General features: G+C 36.1%; 2 protein-coding genes across 9 annotated transcripts in view; one reads left to right on the forward strand and one right to left on the reverse strand.

Annotated features, from left to right (window-relative positions):
- The window catches only part of LOC137629602 (latrophilin-like protein 1), a 511,095-nt gene extending 484,099 nt beyond the window's left edge, over positions 1 to 26,996 (reverse strand). For 2 of the 3 annotated variants that reach the window (XM_068361085.1, XM_068361082.1), the window contains exon 1: positions 26,515 to 26,831. The gene's annotated coding sequence lies outside the window, so the exon portion shown is untranslated. Of the gene's footprint in view, positions 1 to 26,514; positions 26,832 to 26,862 lie in introns of those variants that run through there. The other variant, XM_068361083.1, reaches the window with a different exon arrangement.
- Positions 1 to 27,500, forward strand: part of LOC137629601 (mucin-2-like) — a 188,220-nt gene that overhangs the window by 150,647 nt on the left and 10,073 nt on the right. For 5 of the 6 annotated variants that reach the window (XM_068361079.1, XM_068361075.1, XM_068361076.1 and 2 more), the window contains exons 2-6: positions 4,548 to 4,769; positions 5,216 to 7,204; positions 7,661 to 7,818; positions 7,949 to 8,243; positions 8,515 to 11,421. In XM_068361079.1, the coding sequence (XP_068217180.1) occupies positions 5,216 to 7,204; positions 7,661 to 7,818; positions 7,949 to 8,243; positions 8,515 to 11,421 (5,349 nt within the window). In that variant the 5' untranslated portion in view covers positions 4,548 to 4,769. Of the gene's footprint in view, positions 1 to 4,547; positions 4,770 to 5,215; positions 7,205 to 7,660; positions 7,819 to 7,948; positions 8,244 to 8,514; positions 11,422 to 18,236; positions 18,295 to 27,500 lie in introns of all 6 variants that reach the window. The other variant, XM_068361080.1, reaches the window with a different exon arrangement.

Raw genomic sequence — 27,500 nt, forward strand, 5'->3', positions numbered from 1 at the left:
GAAGTACAGAGGAAAAAAATAACTAAACATCACAGGGATAGTTAAAGTCAGAAGTGTGTTTTGTTTTGTGAAATCCATAATGGTGCTCCACAGGGAACAGAGCTCAGGTGTTTGAGAAAACACCTCAAATACTTAAGTGACAGCAGGAAGTAAATCATAAAGAAACTAGTCTAGGGGATTAGATTGGTCCGCTTTCTTGAAGACAGAATGAAACTGTACATTCTTCAAAAAAAATAATTAAGAGAGGGATTTAGCTAGTTGCTGGCGAAGACTGCAAAACACGTAAGGAATCGTGGTCTTTAAAATCGCAAAAAGAAGAAAAAAAAAACCACGGCAAATAAGTAGCAACAGATCAGAGGAATCAGTACTGAAAGAAGCTTCAATTAGCTGATTGCTGAGAGCATGGCGAGAAAGGCATTTTATATTTATGATATAGACAATGAAGTCGAAAGAGAGGATAAAACGGAATTAGAAGTTACTAAGAGCCTTTTATTTTGACCACAGAACTAAGCCTGGTTTCAGGTGATTAGATAAATATATCAGATTTCCTCGCACAAATATAGATAAATCTGTATAATTTTCTCCTTAGATAGATAAAGAGATATATTCATAGATAGATAAAGATAGATACACATAAAGGGAAGTACATTCCGATAAGCTTTCTACTGAGATGCATGCTCAAAGAACTCCCTTGAGAAGACTCGATCATTCATAGAAAGATAGAAACAAGGTTAGACATGAATAAAAGTACATTCCATTAACCTTTAAATTAAAATGCAAACTCGTAAAATTGAGAAAACTTGACCACTCATGAGGTTCTGACATCCAACAAACAAAAAGCTCATTGCGTGTTTTCTTCTTCTTGCTATGTTTACTCTTTTTATAAGAATGATATTAACAAAACGCATTCTACCCTCTCCCTCTCTGGTTCTGAACAAGCGACATGTGACTAGCTGCCTCGCCTTTCCTCTCAGCTAACCTCCCCCCCCCCTTCCTCCTCCTCCTCCTCCTCCTCCTCCTCCCTTTCCCTGAGACCCATCAGGTCCACGCAGCTTGGCACTGTCACCCAGGCATCTTGGCAACAGCTAAAGAGTGCCACCCGGCCACAGACACTTACTGGTCCTTCAGTAGTGCCAAGTACCATACACTACCACTTGCTCCTCTCGTGACGCACTTTGCAAAAACATATTTGTAGTGCTTCTCTCTCTCTCTCTCTCTCTCTCTCTTCTCTCTCTCTCTCTCTCTCTCTCTCTCTCCTCTCTCTCTCTCTCTCTCTCTCTCTCTCTCTCTCTCTGTTTTGTTAGAGATGTGCCAGGCTTGAAGAGACAGACAGACAGATAGGGACTAAGAAAGATTGAAATAACAAAGCACTATTATGAGAGTTACTAAGACTGTCTTGCCTGTCTATTCTAAGTGACAGAGGAAAACCTTAAGAGCGTTGAAATAAAAAAAAAATGGCTTTGTAAAATAATAAAAAGGAAAACACCACAAAAAATAACGAATGATTGTAAGAAGTGCGCATTGCCTAATGCCAATCTCCGCCAATACCTGAACTGCATTAGCATTGATACCGTCAATAACATTCAATTTAGTTCCGATCTTTAAAAACTCATAATGCTCGAACGAGTAAGCCAAGGGTCTTACCAAACCTGCAATTGGATGAGAGGCTTCAAAGAAAGTGCAATGAAGCAGACTGGATAGAAAACGGAAACAGGAAGTGAAATTTCATAACCAGGAAAAGAAAGCCAAGAACAGCTATCTAAAACGAAGCTATCGAAAGATGGTGTACTTCCGCTACTGCTATCAGTAGGCAATTATAACTTGAATTCTTCGTACTTCAGTACTATTCATATAATTTACACTTAGCAGATGCACAAGGTCATAAACCAGCAGTAAAAAATGGATAAAATTATATCGAATAATAGAAATATATGGAAAGGGGAACTATAGTCAAATTCTTTTTAGTTATACAGATTTGCACAGATTCCCAGGGGTGCCCTTTTAGCTCGGAAAATTTTCCTGCTAGGTGATTGGTTGGAGAAGATAACTCTAATCAATCATATAGCAGGAAACTTTTCCGAGCTAAAAAGGGGACCGCTGCGAGTCAGTGCAATTGCGCCTCCTTAAAAAAAATGAGTATAGTGTAAATACTGTAAAGTTATAAAACGATCAAAAGATTAATTACTTCAATAACAATTTCAGACTAACACTATGGCAAAAGTAACAACAAAATCTCAAGATGGTTTAATATATTCAGTAATAAAACCATACATTAGTAATAAAGCCATAATAAGAAACAGTGTATTCGTTCAATTCAGTTATAATTAAAAGGTGGAAAAGGCTGCTAACTCCTTTCTACAGGTTGTACAGTACCACCCACATCAGACATCATTATGTTCTATCATAAAGAAGTTGTGAAGACACTTTTGGCTCGTGAGACATTTTCATAATTCACTTTTGTATTCACGTTCAGCCCTTGGAACATTACCATCTCATGATCTGATTATGGCGACACTTAAGTCGAATTATAAAACAAAAGAAAATCGAGCATATTAGTTTAAAACAGTGTTAAATTTCGATCTTTTATAACTGTATTTCCTCGAGGATTTAAGTTAAATATTACGTTTGTAGCAGCTGAGTCATCATTCAGATAATCAAAGAATTACGAACTGAACGCACAAATAAACAATTTTGTTCAATCACCTTACGATTATTTTTTTCTTTTTTCACTGCAATGAATTTTACCAAAACCAAATTCAACAAGACGTGACCTCACACCATGGATGACCCTCAGTGTGACATCGCCCTACAGCTGCATTCGCAGCCTCATAGAAACTTGAAGAACAGAGAGCTAGAGACTAGTACATTTGCTTTTCTTTTCGCTTCCTATTCTGTTCTGTTCACTCATTTATTGTCTTGTTTCAGAAATATTTTCTGTGTGAATATATATATATATATATATATATATATATATATATATATATATATATATATATATATATATATATATATAAATATATATATATATTTACATTTTTATATATATACATATATATACACATTTATATATATATATATATATATATATATATATATATATATATATATATATATATATATATATATATATATATATATTTACATATATATATATATATATATGTTTATGTATATATATGTATATATATATATGCATGTATATATATATATATATATATATATATATATATATATATATATATATATATATATATATATATATATATATATATTTATGTATGTATATATATAAATATATAAATTGTATTTTTACTTGGGTGTAGTTAATTCGTTTTGATATCTGTCGCTTTACAAATAAAAACAACTTTCAATCTTACTTTTTTTCGTTTTAGTGTTTGTTTCGAAAAAAAAATGCATACATCGGTGTTTCATTTACTACATTGAAAGAATCATTAGTTGCCATTTTCACTTTGAAAAATCTTTACATGAAGTAACTACCGGGAAAATCAGACAACGGAAATTAGTGATGATAAAAAAAATTTTAATTCCTAAATATGTTACATTAAATCATAAAGGACAGTGTTAGAGTCGCGACAGAGCAGAAGCACCCTCCGAAAGAACAATTTCTCCCATTGGTTACAAAACAAAATTTATGATATTAGATTTCTTCATTCATTCAGTACCTATAACCGTATTATTAAGCGCTAGTTTTAACGTAATAATAACTAACTATTTTAACAATATCAGAGAAAGGAGAAGTAGCAAGATAAAAATGAAAAGGGTTGGCTGCTGATCAAGTAGGTCTTGGAGATTTTCACAGCAGTGTATTATTGGAGGGATTAACACATCGCTCAACTATGCAATAAAACTTCTTTCTATTTTCTTTAAGGTTTCAAAGGGATATATTACATTAGACTGCTTCTATCAACTCTTAATTAATATCTGCGAGAAAATATCAAATGAAAGAGCAATTTGGCTAATATCCTTCACCACTCCCAACCCCCCCCCCCCCAAAAAAAAAATCTCCCTCTTTCAAGGTAAATTACAATTACATTCGATTACGGGCTGACAACGCAAGAGCCAGTGTCTTGCATAAGGCAAGGTAATCGTTACAGACAGACAGACAGACAATGCAAAAGCCCACGTAAGGTGGAGGATTAATTATTTCATAAATGGATGGTATTTTCTCCTGATAATTATTAACCTATTCGATTTATTTATGCTCCTGATTTCCGAACGTCAATATACGAGATGCTATGCTAATTACGGCAGGCCTATATCATTACTAATAGATTTAATTGTATTCAAAATATATATTTGCTTATACTTTATAATCATATCTTAGTTTAAGCAATTTCTTTGTATTACCACATGTTTCAATTGTTTCATTCATACAGCTTTCTCTTATAGAATTGTATCACATATTTGTTACGCAGTGTATCTTATTGTAAAAAGACAATACACATTTAAAAATGTGATTTTACATTAAAACTTATTTTTTCTAAAAATGAATCGATTGGTTGGATAAAATCCTCTTGTTTCCGCAGTGAATTTGAAGCCTGTTGAGACTCGAGAGACACACCAGTGACACAGGGGGTGGGTGGGGGTAGCAGCCATGGGGGGTGGGGCTCTGCAACTCGCCCACCCACCATACCAACTACCACCCTCAGGTCTTTAGATCAAGTAAGCATCCTTCACCCAAGTGCTGCCATTATAATCATCCTCGGAGCTTGAAAAAAAAAAAGAAGTGTTTTCTGAAGAAATCAACGGTGAGTACTTTGGCCTATTTTATTGGATACATAAATAATCAAATATTTCCTTTAACGGTCTATCATATATCATATAGTCGTCAAGGTTAGAATATTCGAATAGAAAATATTGAGGACTAAAATTGACAATGTAATTGTTTGCTGTCATAGTTGAAATGAGTTGCATACGAAGTAAAATTTTACTATGAGTAAGAAAATAAGAATAGATTATACCACCAATGCTGAAAATATTTTCTATCACTGATTTGTAACACTTCCGCCTTCATACGTTTTTCTATCTAATTAATTTGAAGTAGCACTATCTACCATCTAACATCACACCGATGGAATTTTTCAGGCCTCTTTCTTTCTCAGTACAACAATTTCTGCAAATCATAACCTCTCTGCTAAGTAAGAGAAAGCTCTGTGATTAAAATAGATACTAACTATAAAATATTTCTTCCTAGATGTCTACCGAGGCAAGAGCATCACCTAGTGGTGGTAGGGATAGTGTGGAGAGCTTTCCCACCCAGCCCTACCCACCCCACTTTTATCCACCTCCCAATTATCAAGGAGGACCCCAGCCCCCATGGATGCCAGGGCAGCTCCCTCCAGGAGTATCAGGTCCATGGCCAGCACCACCCTGGGGATATCCTGGACCTCCACCTGGATGGTCTCCTACAGGAGCTGGGGGAAAGTTAAGTCCACATAGCAGCACAGTTCCCATGCCCTCAGACGAATACACTGTAGATACGATGAGGCGTATCTACAATGACGATGATGGCCGTATAGAGATACAGAGGGTTAAAGTGCAACGACGTCCGCCTGAAGGTCCCGCTATCATGTTTACGCCTGAGAGTGATTCTAAGAGCCTTGTCCCTGCGGGTTCAACTGTTCTTAATGAAAGAAGACCACCACCACGAAAGAATAAAATAAAGAGGCAGATGGAGCTCATGAAGTCTCTTCACGGACAACAAGGACCTTATCCTTGGTATCCATATATGCCATGCATGCCATATCCCTATCCACACCCATACTATTATGGAGGAGCATGCATGTGGCCTGGGGGTATTCCTCCACCACCAATGACACCATGGGCTGGAAGTGATGATAGTGAAAGAACTACCTCTCGCCAAGAATCTCTTCCAGCAACAATAGATTCCCAGCGCCTTGAGTCTCGCGTATCAGTGACATCTCAAAATTCTCATTCCCCCGTTTTTGCACGGTCCCCATCACCAGCTGCTACGACTCATAGCATTACACCATCTGACAGCATATCAGTGCGAGGATACAAGGCTGAAGACGCACTAAGTTTCAGCATACGGGGACCAACACCGCCACCTCGCAAGGGCCGGGGATCTACAGACAGAAAGCTGAGAGCTATAATGGCTCCTAGTGATGATATATCAGAAGTGGGAGATAAAAGTTCTATTATTACTACTAGTACTGATCTTGTACCATATCAAAGACCACCACGAAGAAAACGGAAAAACAAGCTTGCAGGCATTAGCGATGTAAGCTACTTAGACCAAAAAGACACAGATAGTCTTAGTGACAGGAGCAGTATTACATCAGAAATTACATGTGATGATTCGTCCAGGTTAAATTCAGAAATTTCATATGCATTTAGAAAGTTTGAACAATCAGTTGATGTGTTTAAGTCAAAAGTTTCTGTTGAGTCAACACCTGTTAATACTCCTCCTCGATCACCTTCTCCCATCATTTTGCATTCCAACGATAATGCTGTCACCACAAAGGATGACATACAAATTCCACAATTTCATGACACTATTGGTGAGGATACAGACACTTATATTACTAACACTGCAGACAATCTTCAAGATAAACAACCATCAGCAACATCAATTTCCTCTCTTCCACCACTGGAGACAGTTTCATCTGATTCTGTATCAATCTCTGCGCCTAAGAAAGAAGAAATTGCACAGGAATTTAGAGATTCAAAACAAGAAGAGGTTTCACAAAATGTGTCAACAACTATCTCTGAAGTAAATTTAAGTGGTTCATTGCAAGCCACTGACGAAATGCCAATCACTGTGGAGGCAATGGATACAGCAACCAAATCAACAGCTGATACATCCAATAAACCAGTTTCCCAGGTATTACAAGAAACAGTTACAATAATAGAGCCAAGTGCTGTAACTTCAAGTGTGCCAAACACCTCACCAGGTGATACAACTGTATCTTCAGTAATGTCATCTGAAGAAAACTCTCAGCATCACATACTTGCCACAGAAACCTCGGGAAAAGATACTAAGTTACCTTTTGCTGGGAAACTTGAAGTGACTGAAGCAGAACTGGATGCATCTAGTGGCCGGGACTCCAGGCTAAGCTCAAGTACTTTCTTCTCTATTCGTCCTTCTGATGACCCTCTTCACATTGATACAGATTCTACTGACATTTTGCTGCCAACTACAGATGCCACTACTGCAGACGAGGTAAGCAAGTCAGAAACAATCCCTTATTCAAATTGGTGTATCTTAACTATGCACTGTGTCAAACCTTCAAATTTGTCATGATTTTTTACACATAGTATACCTTCTTGAGTCCTCTGTTCTGGAATGAGCCATTTGGCACTAAAAGGATAATTAATATGACCACTCAAATCAAATTGGCTCAAAGGCCATGGTGGTAAAATAGTATAAGCCTTAAAATTCCAAGATTTGAAATTCAAAACAATGCCCAAATGTCTAACAGACCAGGAATCTTAGCTATAATACACTACAACGTATTCAGTACTCTTAATTCTTATCATATGCAATATCAAATTCCATTCTTTTAAAATTGCTAATGAGCAAATAAAACTTTGAACTTTAAAATTCTAGAATTCTAGAACACATCTCTTCAATAAAAATAATCACAGTAAAAATAAACAAGGCATTTTTTTTCTTCAGGGTGGTGAGGGAACAGATTGGACAGCGGGCAGCCCTGTGGCAGAGGATACTGAGAGTTATCAGTGGGTCCTACAGCAGCCTGGGGAGATACCAGACTTAACTTGTGCAACAGCTGATCGTGAAGATGAGAGACGCAACGCGTGGCGTGCTGAAGTTAGGTGAGGTTCAAGAGTTTTTATTATTGCACAATTAATAAATTTCAATATAATTTCACATAAAACATAATCCATGATAAAATGAAGCAACATAGAATTTAAAGCTATGCCATGGCCTTTATATCATTTCCAGCTTATGGCGTGCACGCTTGGTGGTGTCACTCTGCAGAGGCAGAGGACTTGACCGCCAGGATTGGGCCACATTTCACCTGCTAGTCCACCATCCTTTATCATTAGACTTGAAACTATCCATGTTGCATGCACCTCGTCTCTGTGTTGCAAACTCCACTATTGGAGCAGCGCTAGTAAGAGTAGCACTCATCCATCTTGCACAATATGGAGAAACGCTTCTGCAACCTGAAGCTAGCAGACAGTTGGGATGGCGATCTATAAAAGTTGATCCCAACCAGTCTTGGGCACCTGTTAAGGTATTTAGCACAGAAATTAAATTTTCCTTTGGTATATAGAGTGATTATTTATATAAGTAAGTAATTGCATCAAAATATTTTCACTTCCATATTGGAAAACTGCAGTTACATAGCAAAATGCTCTTCACTAATGTGGTAAAAATAAATAGCATTTTTAAAATCAGGGTAATATTTAATATTTTCTTTTTTAATTTACAACAAATTATTGTTTTTGAGATGCAAATGTTCCCCCAATCAAAAGCTTTTCTTCTGATAAAAGATATTTTTGCAGGGTGCAGTGGAAATTCTAAAGGCTCTTGGTTACCTAGAAAGAGAAGATGGCGTGCTTCGATATCCGCGAAGACCCAAGACTGAGGTATCAGTCTTGGCCCGACTGACACTGGATATGTTGGTTTTAGCTGAAGAGCTACGTCTCTACCTAACTGGAACACACCAATACCCTACTAATATATCAGATCTTTTCTTCCCATCCTCAATGGCTTCCACTTTACCTTCAGAAGGATCTCAGATAGCCCAAGACTTACAAAGACCACCTTCCTCAACTGGCTCTTACAGTTATATGTCTGCTCAATCTAGCACCTCACTAAACCACAGGCCAAATAGTCAAGCATCATATGTCACTGACGAAGAAACTGAAACACTTCAAGTATCAGTAAAACAAGCTAAGAGCAAAAAGACTAAACAGCCTTCTTCTTCAGATGAGGAGATTACACTAAAAGAAGATTTTGTCAATAAATCAGAGACCAAAAATGTAGCTAATAAAGACAACATGGTGTCCCATGAAAAGGTAGAGGAAAAATCTTCTAAAGGTGATACATCAACAGAAAACAAGAATGCAAATGCACCAGTAAAATCAGAATTAGCTAATATGCCATCCTTACTTGAACAATCAACTACAAGTTTAGATATGTCAAGCCTCCCTGATTTACAATCTATTCAATCTAGTACCCTTTCACTAATACCTCCATCAGCAAAAGAATCAGTTCAAAACACATCTGTTACACCTATCGCAACACCTGTACCAGACACTTCAAAAGGAACTGAAGAAACAAAGGACAATCCAGAAGAACATATCTATGAGGAAATTGATGTGATTCGGCAACAAGTCCAAGCTTTAAGGGCTTCTAGTGTTCCAGTAGACACGCCACCTCCACTTCCACCAAAAAAGAAAGTTAGCTCAGGCGGTGAGGATGATTCTGGATTGAGTCTCACATACCCTCACATGGAATGGACGTCAGCATCAATGCCAGGATCACTAAGAGGAGGCTCAACAGGAGCAAGAAGGAAGAAGCGCAGGGCACCTATGCCTCCCGATTTCATGCCTCCAGACTGGAAGCCATATGAAAATAGACCTAATGAATATGAGCAAGGGAAAGTAGACAAATCTGAGGAGGATAAAAAACGATCATTAAATCCATTCTATGAAGACATTGACTCAGTTAAGTCTCAAGTAAAAGAACTGGAAAAAGATTATGAAAATAAAAGAAAGGGAAAGCAGCATAAAGGAGTAAACAATGGAAATCCATTTGAAAAAGATGACTATACTGTATCTGGCTATGTAGGTAAAAATCCCTTCTATGAGGACATAGAGGAGGAAGTTACAGAGAAACCAAAAATGGTTTCACGCTCGGCTACTTCCACCCCACTGAACAATACACCTGGGCTTTGTCCCATGGGATCTCTTCTAGAACTGCAAGATGAGAGCATACTCATAAAAGCTAAACGAAAAGCACCTAGACCACCCTCTACTGATCCCTCAAGTAGAACAGCAACACCACAACCGCTGAAGTCTACATCTCCTCAACCACCAAAAGTACCTCCTCCTAGGCCACCATCATCTCCGCCACCACCCAGGCCACCATCTTCTCCACCACCACCAAGACCACCATCTTCCCCAATTCCTAAGCATCCTCCAAATATACCACCACCTAAATCTCCTCTGACAGAAGAGCAACTGGGAACCAAAGCTGACATGACATCTCTGACCACAGACTCTGCAAAGGATAACAAAACAGAAGAATCAAAGAAGGAAAAAGAAAAGATCAAAGCAAAAAATATAGTGGGAAATGCTATAAAAGCTTCACTTCAGAAACTACAGATCCAACATCCAACCATACCACCACCTCCACCACCGCCAAAGTTGGATGATGAAGGGGAGGATAGTCTTCTGAGCCTTGAAGATCATGCAAGAAACAAATCTCCTGTACAACAAACACCTTCTGCTTTAGATGACATTCCTTACATGGATGCCAATGAAATGAATGTGGAAAAAGTGGTGAAAAAAACAGAACCTGTCTCTCAGTATGAAATTCCAGAATTACCTGGAAAAGACGGAATTCCTCCTGCGCCACCTCTATCGCCAACTACACTGAGACAAACGGCCCTTTTACTTAGAGGCCATCGCAGTGTTCCCTTCATTGATGAGTCAGATCTCCCCCCGGATTGCCCACCACCTCCACCCCCAACATCTCCACCTGAATCACCACCAGAAACTCCCAAAGCATCACCACCAGAAACTCCTCATGTATCGCCTCCAAAAACCCCTAACACTTCTCAACCTGGGACCCCAAGTGGCTCATCTCCATCATCCCCTATTACAGTCAAACAGGAGGTCACAGAACCAGTTCAAGAGACTTCAAAAGACTCCCCTTTAAACGAAGAAAATATTGAGATATTAAAAATAACAGTGCATACTAGGGATCCCATTAAAGAAGAAAGATCAGGCATAATAGAAAACAGTCAAATAAATATGATGACAGATGAAAAAGAAACAGAGAATGGAACAAAATCAAAATCCATTTCAACCGCATCAAAACTGACACCTGACGCAGCACAAGAAGAAACAGCATCTAAAATCCCAGAGGATTCCAGTGAACCACCCCCTCTACCACCAAAGTCTGGTACTACTCTAGTCTCAAACGAGGATCCTTATGCAAACCAGTCTGTCACAAGTTCAAGATCTGCAGAAAAATATGAATTGCCAGAAAAGCCGAAACGAGAAGACATAGCTTCTGAGGTATCTGAGGACACCACAAAAAACTCAGACCCTGTCGAAGAAAACCAGACAGATGAGAAGACTTCAAAACCGTCACAACAGGAGGAAGATTCTTCTGAGGAGGATTATGAAATTCCGGAGGTTGTGAGAGAAACTGCTCTTTCTATCGGGCCCGAAGGCATGGTATGTATAAAAAATTATTACATTACTGCTTCTAACATTTCTTTATTATATTTTTTCTTTAGAAAATACTAACGGTCAAAGCTGCTGTAGTACTGTATACTCCCTCTCAAACATATCCAAATGCGATCCTATTAGTTTTAACAATAAATTTTCAAAATTGTTTAACATTTAGTGCACATAATGGCTGTATCCACTTATCCACAGAAACTATCTAAACATTTCCTGGTGCATTCTAATATATAATAGCTAAAAATCGAAAATAATGTAAATGTATAATCAAAGAGAAAGCAAAAAAATCTCTTAAGTTTTATATATCTTCAAACCTAGCTTCTTTCGTATAAAAATCTTGAAGTAAAAGAAGCCGGCTAATTTTCGTGGGATATAATGTCCTTCGTGGCTATTTCTTTACGTACTATACTTGATGTCTTGAGAAGACATTATATTCCGACACGTAACTTTGGATAAATTTCCAACTCCGACACATAGCTTTGGATAAATTTCCAACAAGTATGACATTCACATTTGAAAATTATATTGAGAATTAAAAGCCCTAAATACATCCAAATTAGTATCAATCCTTGTAAAGTACTCTATGAAATGACTATATACTGCATGTGTTTCATACACGCTCGTATACTGTAAGGGTTTTGATTTTCTATCTTATCACTTGCTCTTCCCTGCACTGTTAATCGGCTATCTTGTCTTTTCATGCTAGAAAAAGTTTTTTCATGATTGAATTTTGTGATGTTCTTGGTCATAAGGTGCTGTATTAAAACTCGATGATTGTTTAATAGTTTAGTGTCATTTATATCACCTCTCAGTTATCACCTAACTGGCACCTCACACATTTCTTTGTAGCAGCCCAACATTTTGGAGTGGTAGTAGCATAATTGCGACTGATGGGCGTCAGTAAGTGGCAGGAGAGGTCATTGGTTGGATGTAAGCGAGGGGCGATATATGTGGGTGGTGGGCGGCTTTGTCGCTGCTCCGGTACGTCATGGGATGGGAGTCTGCACCCTACCGCATTCACGTCAGGTTCGGTCGATGTTAAATAGTTGTCCACTTTATCAGGAGCAGAGGAATTGATAAGAGGCCTAGGTGGGGGTGAAGTGGCTGCCCGTAAGGACATTAACTTTGGTCATCACATTCCCCATGGGCAAAATATCGATATCCAGGATGGCAGCACGTACAGGTTCGGGTAGGCGCTGTACCAAAAGGGCAGGAAGTAGATTCACTTCACGAGGAGAGCTGTGTGCAGCAGGTTGCAGGCGAGCGATACTAGTCATTTCCCTGTGAGCAAGCAAAGCCTTTAGGTTCTCCAACAGTTATTGAGAGAGTTGAAAACGTTTCGCAATGCAGAAGGACGCTGATGGTGAGTACTGCTCCAGGAGGTATGATATGATGGTGTTGTACATTATTGGGGTGTCCCCTTGCTCGCACAGCCAATCGGAGATTTCCGAAAAAATGTCCTCGGGAATTGCCGCAAAAACATAATCTGCTTTGGTGCTTGACAGAGTCACGCCCTTGATGCGAAACTGGACACCAGCATGCTGGAACCAGGCATACACTTCTCCGCTTGCGAAGGGAGGTGGTTTCATTGAGGCGGCGTGTGGCGAAGAGGCAGGTTCAGTGGGAAGCATATTTAAACAGTAGGGCACACTAGAGAGGGGGCAGGGGGGGAGGGAGTGGACACTCCGGTGGTCGCAAATAGGCGAGGCGTCAGTTAGGTGGTAACTGAGATGCAAGATGAATGCAACTAAACTTTATTGAACAATCATCGAGTTTTTATATGGGGGTTATGAGCAAGAACCTCACAAAACTTCAAAAATTAAAAAGTTTGTGCTAGCATGAAAAGACAGGATGGTCTATTAACAGTGCAAGGAAGAGCGAGTGATAAGATAAAAATCAAAACTGTTACAGTGTACGAGCATGTATGAAACATGTGCGGTACAACTGATATACCTTTGTCCTATTAATTGAGTCATATACAGTTACCATAAGAACTGCTGACTTATGCAGCTGAAATATCAATATATTGTATCACAAATGCCATAAGAATATTCGTATAATTGCACATGCTTAAGACGCTGCAATAATATTTTTTTTCAGATTTTAAGCTTCAACCCATTGAAATAATAAACCGACAACTGCTACGACTATTTTTTAAGCTAGATTTCAGAAAAAAAAAATAACGAGATTAAATATTTTTCAATAGAACAATTTTCAGTAAGCTTGTCTTTCTTTCATTGGCTTAAAAATACAAAGGTGCCCAGTTAAGTTAACTTCTAGGCTGCTTCCACAAGAACTGTTTTGAGAAATCAAGATCCACTGACAGTTTTCTATTCAGTCTCAAGTCTTCCTTCATTGACGAGGACATGCACTTACAAAGTTCTCTGTATTTTCTTTTTAAATTCCTATCAGAAGCAATCAAACCAAGACTTCAAGAAAAAAAAAATTCCCCATGATAATCGTGATTTACAATTAGAAACACAGAAAAATAAGTTTCTGTAAATAACATTAGTAGTGACTTTGAAACTAGCACACACACGCACATACACACAGACACACACACACACACACACACATATATATATATATATATATATATATATATATATATATATATATATATATATATATATATATATATATACATATATATATATATATATATATATATATATATATATATATATATATATATATATATATATATATATATACACACAAACAATTTTAGTGCTATCTTCAGTCAATACATAACAGGTCATGGGAATCCAGCAACCTTGCCCCGCTCAATTGAGGACTTCCATCACGTAGAAAGCCGATATATAACAATATCCTTTCCTTAATATCCTGTAGGGAAAATTGCTATTGCCACTGATCTCAGGAAGCTCATCTACAATTTAGAGGCAAACAACCAATACATCTACATCTCAGAACATTGGCACATCTTAGGGCAGTTAGCAAAGTGGTGGCAAAATGTGCAATTTGTGCTTGGCCTAGCCCACGTGTTGATTGATTGATTTCAAGTTTTCTGATATCCGGACATCAAAGATCATTGACGCCGAGCCCAAGCGTTGAGCATTGTGTAGACAAAAACGGCTTTACTGTAAATGGGGCTCATCCACAGTTCGGCCTTCAAAAAGGATAAATAGGACACTGATTGTTGTGTTGCTTTTCCTGGATATGCACATATAGGATAAATCGCTCAATGTTTTGTATTATATATATATATATATATATATATATATATATATATATATATATATATATATATATATATATATATTATATATAACTAGTGTACGTGACCCGTTAAAAATGAAAGCTAAACATTTAAATAATTATGCTCACACACACGCACACAGATTCAATCCTTCACACCCCCTCCCCCTTTCCTAACTACAATAGTTTGGGAAATTTGTACCGTTTTCCAAGTGGAACCCGCTCAGGGTGACATAATATATATATATATATATATATATATATATATATATATAGAGAGAGAGAGAGAGAGAGAGAGAGAGAGAGAGAGAGAGAGAGAGAGAGAGAGAGAGAGAGGGGGGGGGGGTTTAAGTAGTGATGAAATGGCCAAACCCCAGACATGAATAAGAACTTGTCTGAGGCCTTTGTCCTATAGTAAACTAGAAACAGCCGTATTTGTATTTGTTATTGTTGTGTGTGTATATATATATATATATATATATATATATATATATATATATATATATATATATATATATATATATATATATATATGTATGTATGTATGTAAGTATATATATGCATGTGTATAGAATACAATACTGTTCCCTTTTTAAAGTATTTCTAATGCTACAAGAATCTCTCGATTATCTTAATGTACTGTAGATATTAATTTTTAGGCCTACTTATCACTACAAACAAATACATGAGCTAGAAATATACGAAAGAGTCTTTTCTCCTATTTTTCACATTTCCCTGATAGGACTCGAGCCCGTACACGAGAAATTATTAGTGAGTACACACACTTTGCTACAATTACAGTCATTATTATTATTACTATTTGCTAAGCTACAACCCTAGTTGGAAAAGCAGGACGACGAAAGGAAATGAGGAAATAAATAAAACATTTAAGAATAGTAACATTAAAATAAATCTTTCATATATAAACTATAAAAACTTTAAAAGAACAAGAGAAAGATAAATAAGACAGAATAGTGTGCCCGAGTGTACCCTCAAGCAAGAGAACTCTAACCCAAGGCAGTGGAAGACTATGGCACTACCCAAGACTAGAGAACAGTGGTTTAATTTTGGAGTGACCTTTTCCTAGTAGAGCTGCTTACCATAGCTAAAGTCTGTCAATCTATCTGATTCAGATACAATAATGTCCCTTCTATACATCTCAACATCTACCAGCAAATCAGTCTTTTAAAAAGTATTTTTTCCTTCATTCACATTCCACATTCACAAAGGAGTCATTAGCAGCCACTGCCTGGCCCTCCCTGGTCCTAGCTTGGGTGGAGAGGAGGCTTGGGAGCTGATCATATAATATATATGGTTAGTCTCTAGGGCATTGTCCTGATTGCTAGGGCAATGTCACTGTCCCTTGCCTCTGCCATTCATAAGTGACCTTTAAACCTTTAAAGGAGAGTTGACTGTATGGGAGTAAAATGATGTTGAATGAGGAACAAAAAAAATATATACATATATTTTAATCCCTAAAATTAAGGTAAAAAAATGTTAATGAGATGAACATGCGAATAAAAAATGTAAACGTCATCAAGCCTCAATAAATTAACACAAAAATAAGAAAAAATAAAAATTTCAACCTAATGTTAACCACAAATCTTTAGTTACTAATGCTAATGACAGCCAAAAGTATAAAATAAACTCGACAAGGTATCTATAAATTCTATCAATGTCAAAACAAGAAACATAATTATGACTGAGACTTATAAACCATCCGTTTTATTTGCGTGACAAGACCAAGGGTCAGAGGATTTGTGCAATAATCCAAACATTAAATGCGCACTAGCGTAATTGTACCGGTTGTACAGTAAATTCCTGAAGAACGAGTAATAATATGTATTTGGAATTTCGATAAATTTAGACGAAACGATTTCAAAGACAAAAAATTATTTAATGCTACAGAAGAAAAATTTATACTAACTTTGCATACCATTTTATGATCTCGTCACAAAAATGTAAATCAGTATACATCTAATTATACTTGTAATCCATACATACATCCGAAGAATTAATTTTGAATACATTTTAGAAAATTCCATTTGATATACTAAATATCATTTCTCTCTCTCTCTCTCTCTCTCTCTCTCTCTCTCTCTCTCTCTCTCTCTCTCTCTCTCTCTCTCTCTCTCTCTCTCTCTCTCTCTCATAAAAATAAAGAAGCTTATGACAATGCAAAACTACGAGGGCAATCTGTCCACCAAAGTAGAGAATTAATTTCTTGATTACATTGAATATAAATTCAGGCTCATATGTTGGGGGAAGTTACTTAATGAATCTTTAACACTCAAAATGACAGACGAGTCATTTACCATTACTTAATGGGCACATTACATCGATGATAATAACCATTAATGAAAATATCAAAAGAAAATTAAGAACAATGGCATTTATCACAAGTGTATGCGATCAGATATGTTTAATTCAATTCAAATAAAATCAATCGCAAAAAAAAAAAAAAAATAGCGAACTCGTCCCTCTTACTTAAAACGTCAAGGAGCAGACATTTGTATCAAACAGACAACCAGCATATTTCATCCGATTGATTTATCAAATTTGCTTATCAGAATCATTGAAAATGAGGCGTATGGTTTCTGTGGCCTGTAGGATTTAACACTTGTAACAAGGCCGAGATATCCACCGAGAAAAACGGACCATCTCCAAAATAAATTATATTTCAGTGTCTTCAAATCCAATCAATTGTTGCCAGTCAAGAAGATTACCTCTGGTGAAATTTTTCTTATCAATATGATTCGTAACATTTACGTAATTACGATAGCTATTATCATCATTGTCATTATAATCGAACCATCTAGGATTTGAATCCATATGCATCTTAATTAACGCTTAACTCATTGTCCCAGCAGCACTCACTTCTATTACATATTTCCGAGACAAGCACAGTACCTCAGAAAAGGTAATGAACCAAAAGCCAGTCGTAAGTGGTAGATTCCATGTACTTCCCGCAGTGAGAACATAACTAATTCTTGAGGAAGCTAGAAAAAAATGAGGAGGACGGTATAGAGAATAAAATCTTCAAGTAATTATTAAGATTTGAATTAGTCATATGAATTGTTTCTGTAAAATGCAAGTAAATTAACCCGGAGGAAGAGGAACTATTAAGTTACTACGACTCCTGAATGAATCAACTGACCTGTTCAGAAGTAGATATTCCATGAGCAACGTTTTCGTGCAGTGATCAAACCTGTCAGAACAGAGGACCCGATCACTGACCCTTTACTATAATAGAAATAAAAGATCCCGTACAGGGCATCAGACAAAGACTTCTTAAATACGAAAAAAAAAGTGTCAGAAAATTTATAAGAATATTCCTATATAATCTAATTTTTTTTTTCCTTTCGTTTAAAGATCATCTTGTTCGATTGATTGATTTGATATTCTCTGGCACCCTGACATCGGACCATCTTGTTTCGAAATCAACCAAATTAAGATTAATCAAATTAATATGTCCGTTTATCCAAAGAAGTCAAACACCATATCTTTTTTAAAATTAATATATAAAACCTATTTTGTTATTTGTTCCATCAAAGAAATCAAAGTTCACTGTCTTTGTTTTTCCCCAGACCTCCTCCAAGGACAACCCTTCTTGTACTCTCCTCTGATAATTGTAATTGGTGAATCGTAAGTTACGTGTACGTCAATTGAGTTATGTGGATTTCAATTAGCTGCTAGTAACGAGATCAATAACTAAACAAAACCTTCAAAGACTGATCATAGCACACATGGAATAACTATATAATGGGACTACAAGTGTCTACTCAAATGAAAATGTTTGTTTGGTTCTGCCAGTTAACAAATGAGCATCTTTATTTGCTTCATAGTTTTGTAAAGAAAATAACTTTAATTTACATATAGAAATCAGCAATAGTATTGCACGTAATAGTCCTAATGCTTAGAAGTAAATTTCATATGATTTATACTAGTGAAAGTAACAGTTTGAACGCTAGCCTAATGCAATGTAGATCTAGAGGACATCTATCTCAATGAAAAAAATAAATAAAAAAATAAATAAAAAAATGTTGAAGATGCATAATATGCTTAACTAGCTACTTAACCTCGTAAAATATTTCAGATTCGCAGCTCAATGATAAAAATGTGACATTACTCCTCAAAATACAAGAATCAACTTCACGTACATACAGACTCAACAACGCATGAAATTCCAAGATATAGTCAAATAGGATTACTGTATTTCAGAACAGGTGTCGACACTAAAGTATGACTGATCTTATCACAAAACTAGAGGGTCACTCAGAAGAGCGCAGACTTCAACCGCGACAGTTTATTTCTCGATCTTTACCTTGACCTTTAACCTTAACATGCGTTAATTGACGTGGATTTTCATACACTGAAAAATGAACCAAGTTTGAAGTCTCTGTGACAATGATGTCCAAAGTTATGGCCGATTAGGCTACGTAAATTGGACATTTTGCTTGACCGTGACCTTGACCTTCCAAAATTTAATTATGTCCATTTTTTTACATAATAGTTAATCCCTCTTAATTTCATTACTTTACGATTAAAATCGTGGCCAGGACGCTGTTCACAAACACACACACTGACAAAGAAGGGGTAAAACATAACCTCCTTCCAACTTCGATGGCAGAGGTAAAAAAAATCCTTTTCAGATATCAAAATACATATCGTTTAGTCCACCTTAATACCAAAAATCTGTACCCAACATATTTTGAGAAACAAGAATAATTTAATTGACTCTTGATTATTGTACTGAAAATAGTTATATAAAAATAGAAAAATGTCCGTTTAAACAAACATGAAAGCAAAAATTGAGAATCATTAGCATTTATTTACACAAACACACGATCCAATTCTACGTGGATATGACACAAATGCCATCAGTCAACAAAGACATGAAAAAATCATGAGACACCAATATTGGGGGGGGGAGGGTTAATTCACACGTTCTGCAAAATCGGACGCAGACATGCTAAACTGAGAATCAACTACTAGAGTATTTCAAATGACTTAATCTTCATATGATTCTTTAGTTTTATTTTATGACGTGCATTTCTTTGTCTATTCAAATCATTGAGGAAAATTTAAAACTTTTTCTTAGTTATCTTATAGTTTTTTTAAATGCTTTAACTGTTTAAATTCCAGTATAGTGTTGCATCTAGAGACTTAAAACTTATCCCAGACAAAATCTACGTTCTATAAATGACTTTGTGCAAAAGGAGAAATAATAGCCTATACAACGTTCCATAAATCAATGTTACCTTACACACAATGATGAAACCCCGTTAAATGTTAAGGAATGCATTTTAAAGTTTAAACTGTTGATCAACCTTCGATGATAAAACACATTAAAATTTATAAATCAATAAAATGAAAAATAGTAACATATTAGAAATAAGAAAGCGAGTGCGAACCAAGTCTACTGTCTTTGTTTACCATCATTAATCAAGAAGCCACAAGAGTTATAGGCTTACAAAGCAATTATGAAAAAACGTGAAATCAAAACTAACGCATAACATAGGCTTATCTTTCTTTACTTAAGTAGATATTTTTCCATCTTAAGATCTAACGCGCCTGCTTTTATTTCATTTGCAAAGGCAACATTTTATTTAATAACTGAATATCTGACGATCATCCAAGGTCTTTTTAAACACTATTTAAAAAATATATCTTACATATATATATATATATATATATATATATATATATATATATATATATATATATATATGTGTGTGTGTGTGTGTGTGTGTGTGTGTATGTAGGCCTATGTGTAATTGTGTGAATACACACACACATAATATATATATATATATATATATATATATATATATATATATATATATATATATATATATATATATATATATCCTCTCATCCCTATTGACGCAAAGGGCCTCGGTCTTATAAGCAGTCTTATAAGAAAAACCTTTATCTTGCAGTAATTAATGGAAAATTTACAAACATAAACTCCAGTGATTTCATAGTCAAGTGTTACAACCAGCAGCTAGAACTGATGAAGAAAATTGTGCCATGGCATTTTCTATCCAACCTCTCAATGCAGACTTAAAAGATCAGGATACCACTCTGCTTGAGGCCATTGCGGAGCTACCAGGTTCATCTTGATTGATGGGTAATCAGCACACATTTGATAAACAATCAGGATGAGCAGAATGGAGTGGATATACATGCCCAGGTGGACTCATGGAAGTTAAAAGGCATCTTCTGGAGCAGTCTTTGGGTCCAGGAATGAGTAGAACAATGGGGGATTTCCATTTAGCTTGGTGGCAAACATAATGATCAATTGAAATGCCTTTGCAGTACAAAGATGTTGCAAACATTGTCCCCATAATCTAACAATAAAGCTGGTCTGCCATTACATTCCTCTGGCCCAGAATTCACTAAACTTACAGCCAGAGAGTTTGGTAAATCTTCCACTTATGCTTCTGCCTTACCACCAAGCCGAGGGGAGGGGAGACTACCAACCATTACTTGATGATATAAAGCAATCTGGCATAGTTCCTATGCATCAAAACCACCAATTGACTCATTACATAATCTCAAAAAGCTTGTGGAGTCTGCAGCACAGCTCATATTTCTGTAAGGCATGATTGCTTTTGATTGAGACCTAGAGAAAAGACCCTATCACAAAAAGCGTAGCTAATAGGTTTAGATATTGGTGTGAAAACAAGGTTTCCACTCTTCTGCTCAATGCCAGGAACCTTTCAGTCCTAAGAGACCCTAGAAAACAATAAAGCTAAATGCATCATGCCAAAGGTAAAACTGCAATGGAACATACAATGATGATTAAATCCCTTTCCCACAAAGGTACTTCAGAGGAGGGAAGACTATTCATCTCAAGACTGTTCCTCCTCAGCCAAATAAGACTATTTACAGGGGGAAGTTCTTTGGGTACTCTTGGGAGGGAACTAAGAAGAAAAAGTGGGGCTACTGTATTCTCTGGTGCTGAAATTTGACAGTTTGCTTCCTCCTTCACTCCCTCCTGGGTAAGCAGGGTAGGGTCAAGAGCAGCCTGAACAACAGCATTCTCTTAGGAGTGTCCTAAATTACTTTTGTTTGATGGTACTAGGTATAGAGAGGTTGCCTAGGATGCTTACCCCACACAATTGCAATTAAAAATCAATCCTATGATCTGCCTTGAATGCCTTCTCAGCTCAATCAAGTGAATTTTCAGGGTCATAGGGCCCTCCAGCCCTGAAAGATCCTTGGCAGGTTGAGAAGGATCCTCAAACAAACTTGATATCTCCTTTGAAGGCTGTGGTGTTATGTCTATAATTAAATGGCCTGATCAACTTCACCCAAAATCGCAGATGCAGACTGAAAACAAGCTAAACATTTGATAGTCATATTGTATCATTTAACTCTGAGATTCTTAATAGGCGCACAACCTCCTACTTTAAACTGGAAAGGCAATTTATATTTTACTAATTATAAGAAATGAAAGACAATTCTCTTGTAAAGAATAGCCTTAAAATCATCCCATTATCGGACAATTTACAATGAGGAAAATGAAGACCATCTTTCTATATCTAAAGCTTAACTTCCTGGTGAATTACCATCTTTATATTAAAAAAAAAGAAATCTAGAACTGGACAAGGAATAGTCAAATTGAATCCTTTGTGGTCTCAGATCCTTAATGCAACAATATTTAAAATCACCCATACCACTAAACATATGACAACCATATGCATGAGAACCATCAAGAAAAGAACCATACTTTAAAAATGCTGTATAAGGATAGCCTATTACTTATTCTACATATTTAGAAATGATTAGATGATACAAGCTTCTATTTCCCTTAAAAATCATCTTAAATATAAGGGAGGACTGAATTGAAAATAAAAGGCTCTTGGAACAAGAAAAAGTGGGGCATTTTGACAAATATATGGTTTGCTTGTTTTATCAGCAACACTCATGAAAAAAACTTGATTGAGAAAAATATACAACCTTGTATTTATTGGGATATATCACAGCTTAACCTTCCCTAGTTTAATGTAGTCTCAAATACAAGGTCCCACTTGATCAGAGGAGCTTTATTCAGCGCCCCCCCCCCAAAAAAAAAAAAATATTACTTTAAAAGAATAGTTTCACTTAGGAGAGCAGATCAAAATAAAAAATATGTTTTCCTCATCTTTTGTATTTCAAATAACTCTGGGACAAAACAGAAAAACAAAAATATTGGGATGCATCTTAACCTGGCCCTCCCAAACTTAACTTAGTCCACCAAGTCCCACATTGCTAAGCTAACCTAGGGTTCCATAACAATTTGAAAACCTTGAATAAATCTTCATATTACTTGGGCTAAGCAATTATCCTTACCTTAATCAAAATCAGATTTAGTAAAAGGATCTAAGAAGTAACTCTGTTACCATAGGATAAACATGGATTTTGATAAATATCTCAGTAACCGTAAAGTTTTAATAGATTAGAATATGAGCTTAGTATTAGTAGATTTCTTAATATGGTTCTCATGTAAAGCATACCAGGAGGTCTTAATGATAAAATAATAAAATGCAATATCCTAACAAGACAGAAACTAAAATACAGTGATACAATTCATAAAGACATTAATCCTAAACTAACCTACCCCAGAACACCTTATCGTGAACAAAACCTATACTGTATCTGATATTTGTATCCTTCAACAAGAACGTGGACTTTCTTTCTACCTTGCAAAGGCTTAGTAGCCACCGATTACAGTAAAGTCATAACGGGCAATATAGACATTTGCACACATAAACCATAAAATATCAGTCATGCTATATCTTAATTTTCTCAGAAACATGGAAATTTGCAATCAGGAATGGTCAAATACTGTTCATTTGAGTTTTTTTTCTATAGAAAATATGAGGGATACAACTAAGTTAATGGAAAGATATGTATTTACCAATAAAAATGTGATAAGTTTCATTATATTCCAAGTACCATGTGTTTTGAAAAGTAACCGTCATTTGAAACACGTGCTATCACTATTCACAAGCAAGTTTTTCCATTACATAAATTTTACCCCTTGTTTTCACCAAATTAGAACTTTATAAATTGTTAACCTTAACTACTCAGATGCTTTGGCACTCTTCCCACCTCCAACCAGCAGATATGCTCTGTACTGTACAGTACAATATACCAATGGTCACTGCATGTGATTGTGTGTGAAAAAAGTGGTTACTATGTGCTTGAATAATTAAAAAATTTATAAAATACATCAAGACCTCAAGGTTGTACTTTTGGAACTAGTCCCTTCCACACATAAATGGCTTCCCTGTCAAAAAATAAATCAATTAAATCAGGTGATCAAGGCTACTCATGAATGGCAGAGACAAGGGACAATGACAATGCCTTAGCTAGCAGGACAATGCCCTAGAGACTGATCATATAAACATATGATCAGAGACCAAACCACTTCTTCACCCAAGCTAGGACCAAGGCAGGCCATGCAATAGCTGCTGATGACTCAGCAGGTAGACCTATAGGCTCCTCAACTCACAAGGATGGTGAGGTTGCAGACACTACAAGAAACTAACAAGTTTGAGAGTGACTCGAACACCAGTCCAGCAGACCACCAGGCAGGGACATTTCCAACAGGCCACAACAAATATGCCATCTAATCCCATCATTACAGTCAGGAATATGTTAACCATTGCAATGCTAATGGAGTGACAGGATATCTCCCAATTCACAGAAACAACATGAAGTGCACTGCTATACTGAACTAAATTTTCAGGTTGTCTACAACTTACAAAAATCAAAGTTAGGTAGAGGTTCAATTCAACCCAAAATCAGGTACAACCTTGCTAGATTAGGTTAAGTTAAGGGAGACCCTGACATAAATACAGATAAAATTATGGAAATTTAGATACTGTAATTGTGCAGTATGAATAATTTTATCTTGTTTGCTAATAATAATTATAACAATAATAATAATAATAATCATAATAAATAATAATAATAATAACAATAATAATAATAATAACAATAATGATAATAATAATAATAATCAATACTATTTCAGCAGCAATCATCCCCATTTCTTTTAACATGATGGGATCATTGCAAAACACTGATTGAGGCCCCCCCCCCCTAATAAATATATATATATATATATATATATATATATATATATATATATATATATATATATATATATATATATATATATATATATATATATATATATATATCTCACTCTTTTAAAAGATTGGGCAATTGGGTAGAATTTATATTATGGAACATATAACAATTCATAATAATTACTGAAAATTAGCAGCAGAAGAGAAACGTCTACCCTCTGCAACAGCTGAACCACTATTACCGGACGGGGGAAAACCTCTCTTCTGCCACACAGTTTATTAGTGCATGCGGTTTGCAAATCACCACCGTCCGGATATTCTGCCGCACAGATATTTTTCCCAGTGTATGAAGACCCTCATTGATCTATATTGATTTCTAACCTGCACGGTTTCAAACCGCTTGTGTGAAGCGGGCCTTAACCTATTGGAGCGTAATACCATTGTACGTGGGTCTAGCCCAAAATTTTTACCTTATTCAGCCTACATGCATCTGATAGCCCACCACCTTCTCACAACTGATTCATATGAACTGAACAATAATAATAAAACATATAAAAAAACATGCCTTAAAGTGTGGGTAAAATTATAGTTTAACATGAGATAAAATTTTTAATATGGAAAACCCCTTTAACTACAGTAGATAGTGTGATTTCAACGAATTTCACCTTCATTTCCGCAGCAAATAAGCCGTTCTCCCCGTTATCTCCCTTTCCCAACAAACACTGGTGGGAACAGGGGCATTTGGTTAGGGAAAACAGGAAAAAATATGATTATTTACAACTGAAATAAAGGTAAAATTCACTGCAAACACACTATTAACTGTAGGAAAAACATTTTGTTCCCTGAGGATAGATTTTCCTGAACAAAAATATAAATTTCAAGATTTGTTCAATAGGCCATGAAATCTTACACACCACACCTAACCTAACCTAGTAGTTTCCAGGTCACAGAACTGGCAGGGGAAAAGCCCCTGGGAGCCGCCTTCCAAGGTCACAGACCTACCTGGTGAGCTACAAAGAAGATCACAAATAATACCTATCTTATTCCCTTTATATGCACTAACACTGTAACTACAATGGGGTCCTAAACGTATATTACAAATAATGGCTTACCTTACATGCGAACTGTAAGATGTAAACAAACCAATGAGAAATAACTCAGGATCATCGAATGCCAATATTCTGTGTTTAATTTTTGTGGATTTAATAAGTGTCCCAGAGAATAATGTTAGTTTTAGGCCTACCATTAGTTATCGATTACCCAGTAAATTGTCTCCTCTCAAAACACCTGGTTCCCACTGGGTGGCACCCATTACCATAGTATACATTAGGGTATATCTTATGAGCTATTTATTAGCGATGGAAACAAAGGTAATTTTTTCATAAACGAGTTTTTCTATAGCAGACCCCATTTCTTTATTAGTAAACTTTTCCCGTGATGTGCTGTTCTATAATAATACCAAAACAGCGACCCAAGAGGCTGGCGTGCGCAGCATGTCCATGTACCCTTTTCCAAAACAGAGGAGCAATGAGATAACGGTTATCTAGGAGCAAAGCAAATTGTGGTCAATCAAAATGCTTGTGAGGGGGAGCATGTTAAAGATTTGGACTGGACACAATAATACCGTAGATTCCATCCAGTAATTTAGATTGATCTTCATATGAAGCCATGTTGTTACTCTCCTGTGTATATCCGAATGATGCTCGGGTAAATACATACTGTACCGAACCCTTTCCTTTCTACAATTCAAACTACCTTAATGAATGTCATTCCTTACCTTTTGTCCTTAACCTTAGGAAGACGTTGATAAGCAGTTGTGATGCAACTCCAAATTCAACTTTGGCAGATCACATGAATGGGAAAAGGGATAAATCTTCACCTAGAAGTCACATTGTATTGAATTCACAAGGTAAAAAAACTTTAAGCATGTGGTTATTTACAATAAACTTAGTAAAACTGATGAAAAGTGAAGCACTTGCACCTATACAGGGATTCTAAGGAAATTTCTGACGAAACAGAACACTTGTTTTCACTTTTCACAAACCAAAACATTTGACACTTTGTGTAAACATGTTTACATTGCATTTAGAATATTTATCTTTTATCAAACAGGTAATTTACTTACTAATTATCTAAATTCTGAATGCTAACAAACGTTTGTTCAAAGTTATAATTTTTATCATGAAAGATAAAATATTAAACAATATGAAAAAACTACCAAGGCATGGCTTCTTGCTTCCTGTAAATCGCCAAACATTATCGGCCTATCGGGATAATCGGACATAATCGAGATTTGGGGTATACAGGTCTCCTATATCTTTCTAGAAGAGTACAAAGGAAAATACAGTAGGCCTGTAGGCCTGCAATGGTTATTTCTGTTGCGGTTATATTTTTAGTTTATTTCAATATATATATATATATATATATATATATATATATATATATATATATATATATATATATATATATATATATATATATATATATATATATATATATATATAGGAAAAGCATCTGGTATGGATGGTGTGAAAGCTGAGATGTTGAAGGAAGGGGGTGTGACTGTACTTGAATGGTTGGTGAGATTGTTTAATGTGTGTTTTGTGTTGTCAATGGTACCAGTAGATTGGGTCTGTGCATGTATTGTACCACTATACAAGGGTAAGGGAGATGTGCATGAGTGTTGTAATTCAAGAGGTATTAGTTTGTTGAGTGTAGTTGGAAAAGTGTATGGTAGAGTACTGATTAATAGGATTAAGGATA

This window comes from Palaemon carinicauda, chromosome 37, assembly GCF_036898095.1.
Source record: "Palaemon carinicauda isolate YSFRI2023 chromosome 37, ASM3689809v2, whole genome shotgun sequence".
NCBI lineage: Eukaryota > Metazoa > Arthropoda > Malacostraca > Decapoda > Palaemonidae > Palaemon > Palaemon carinicauda.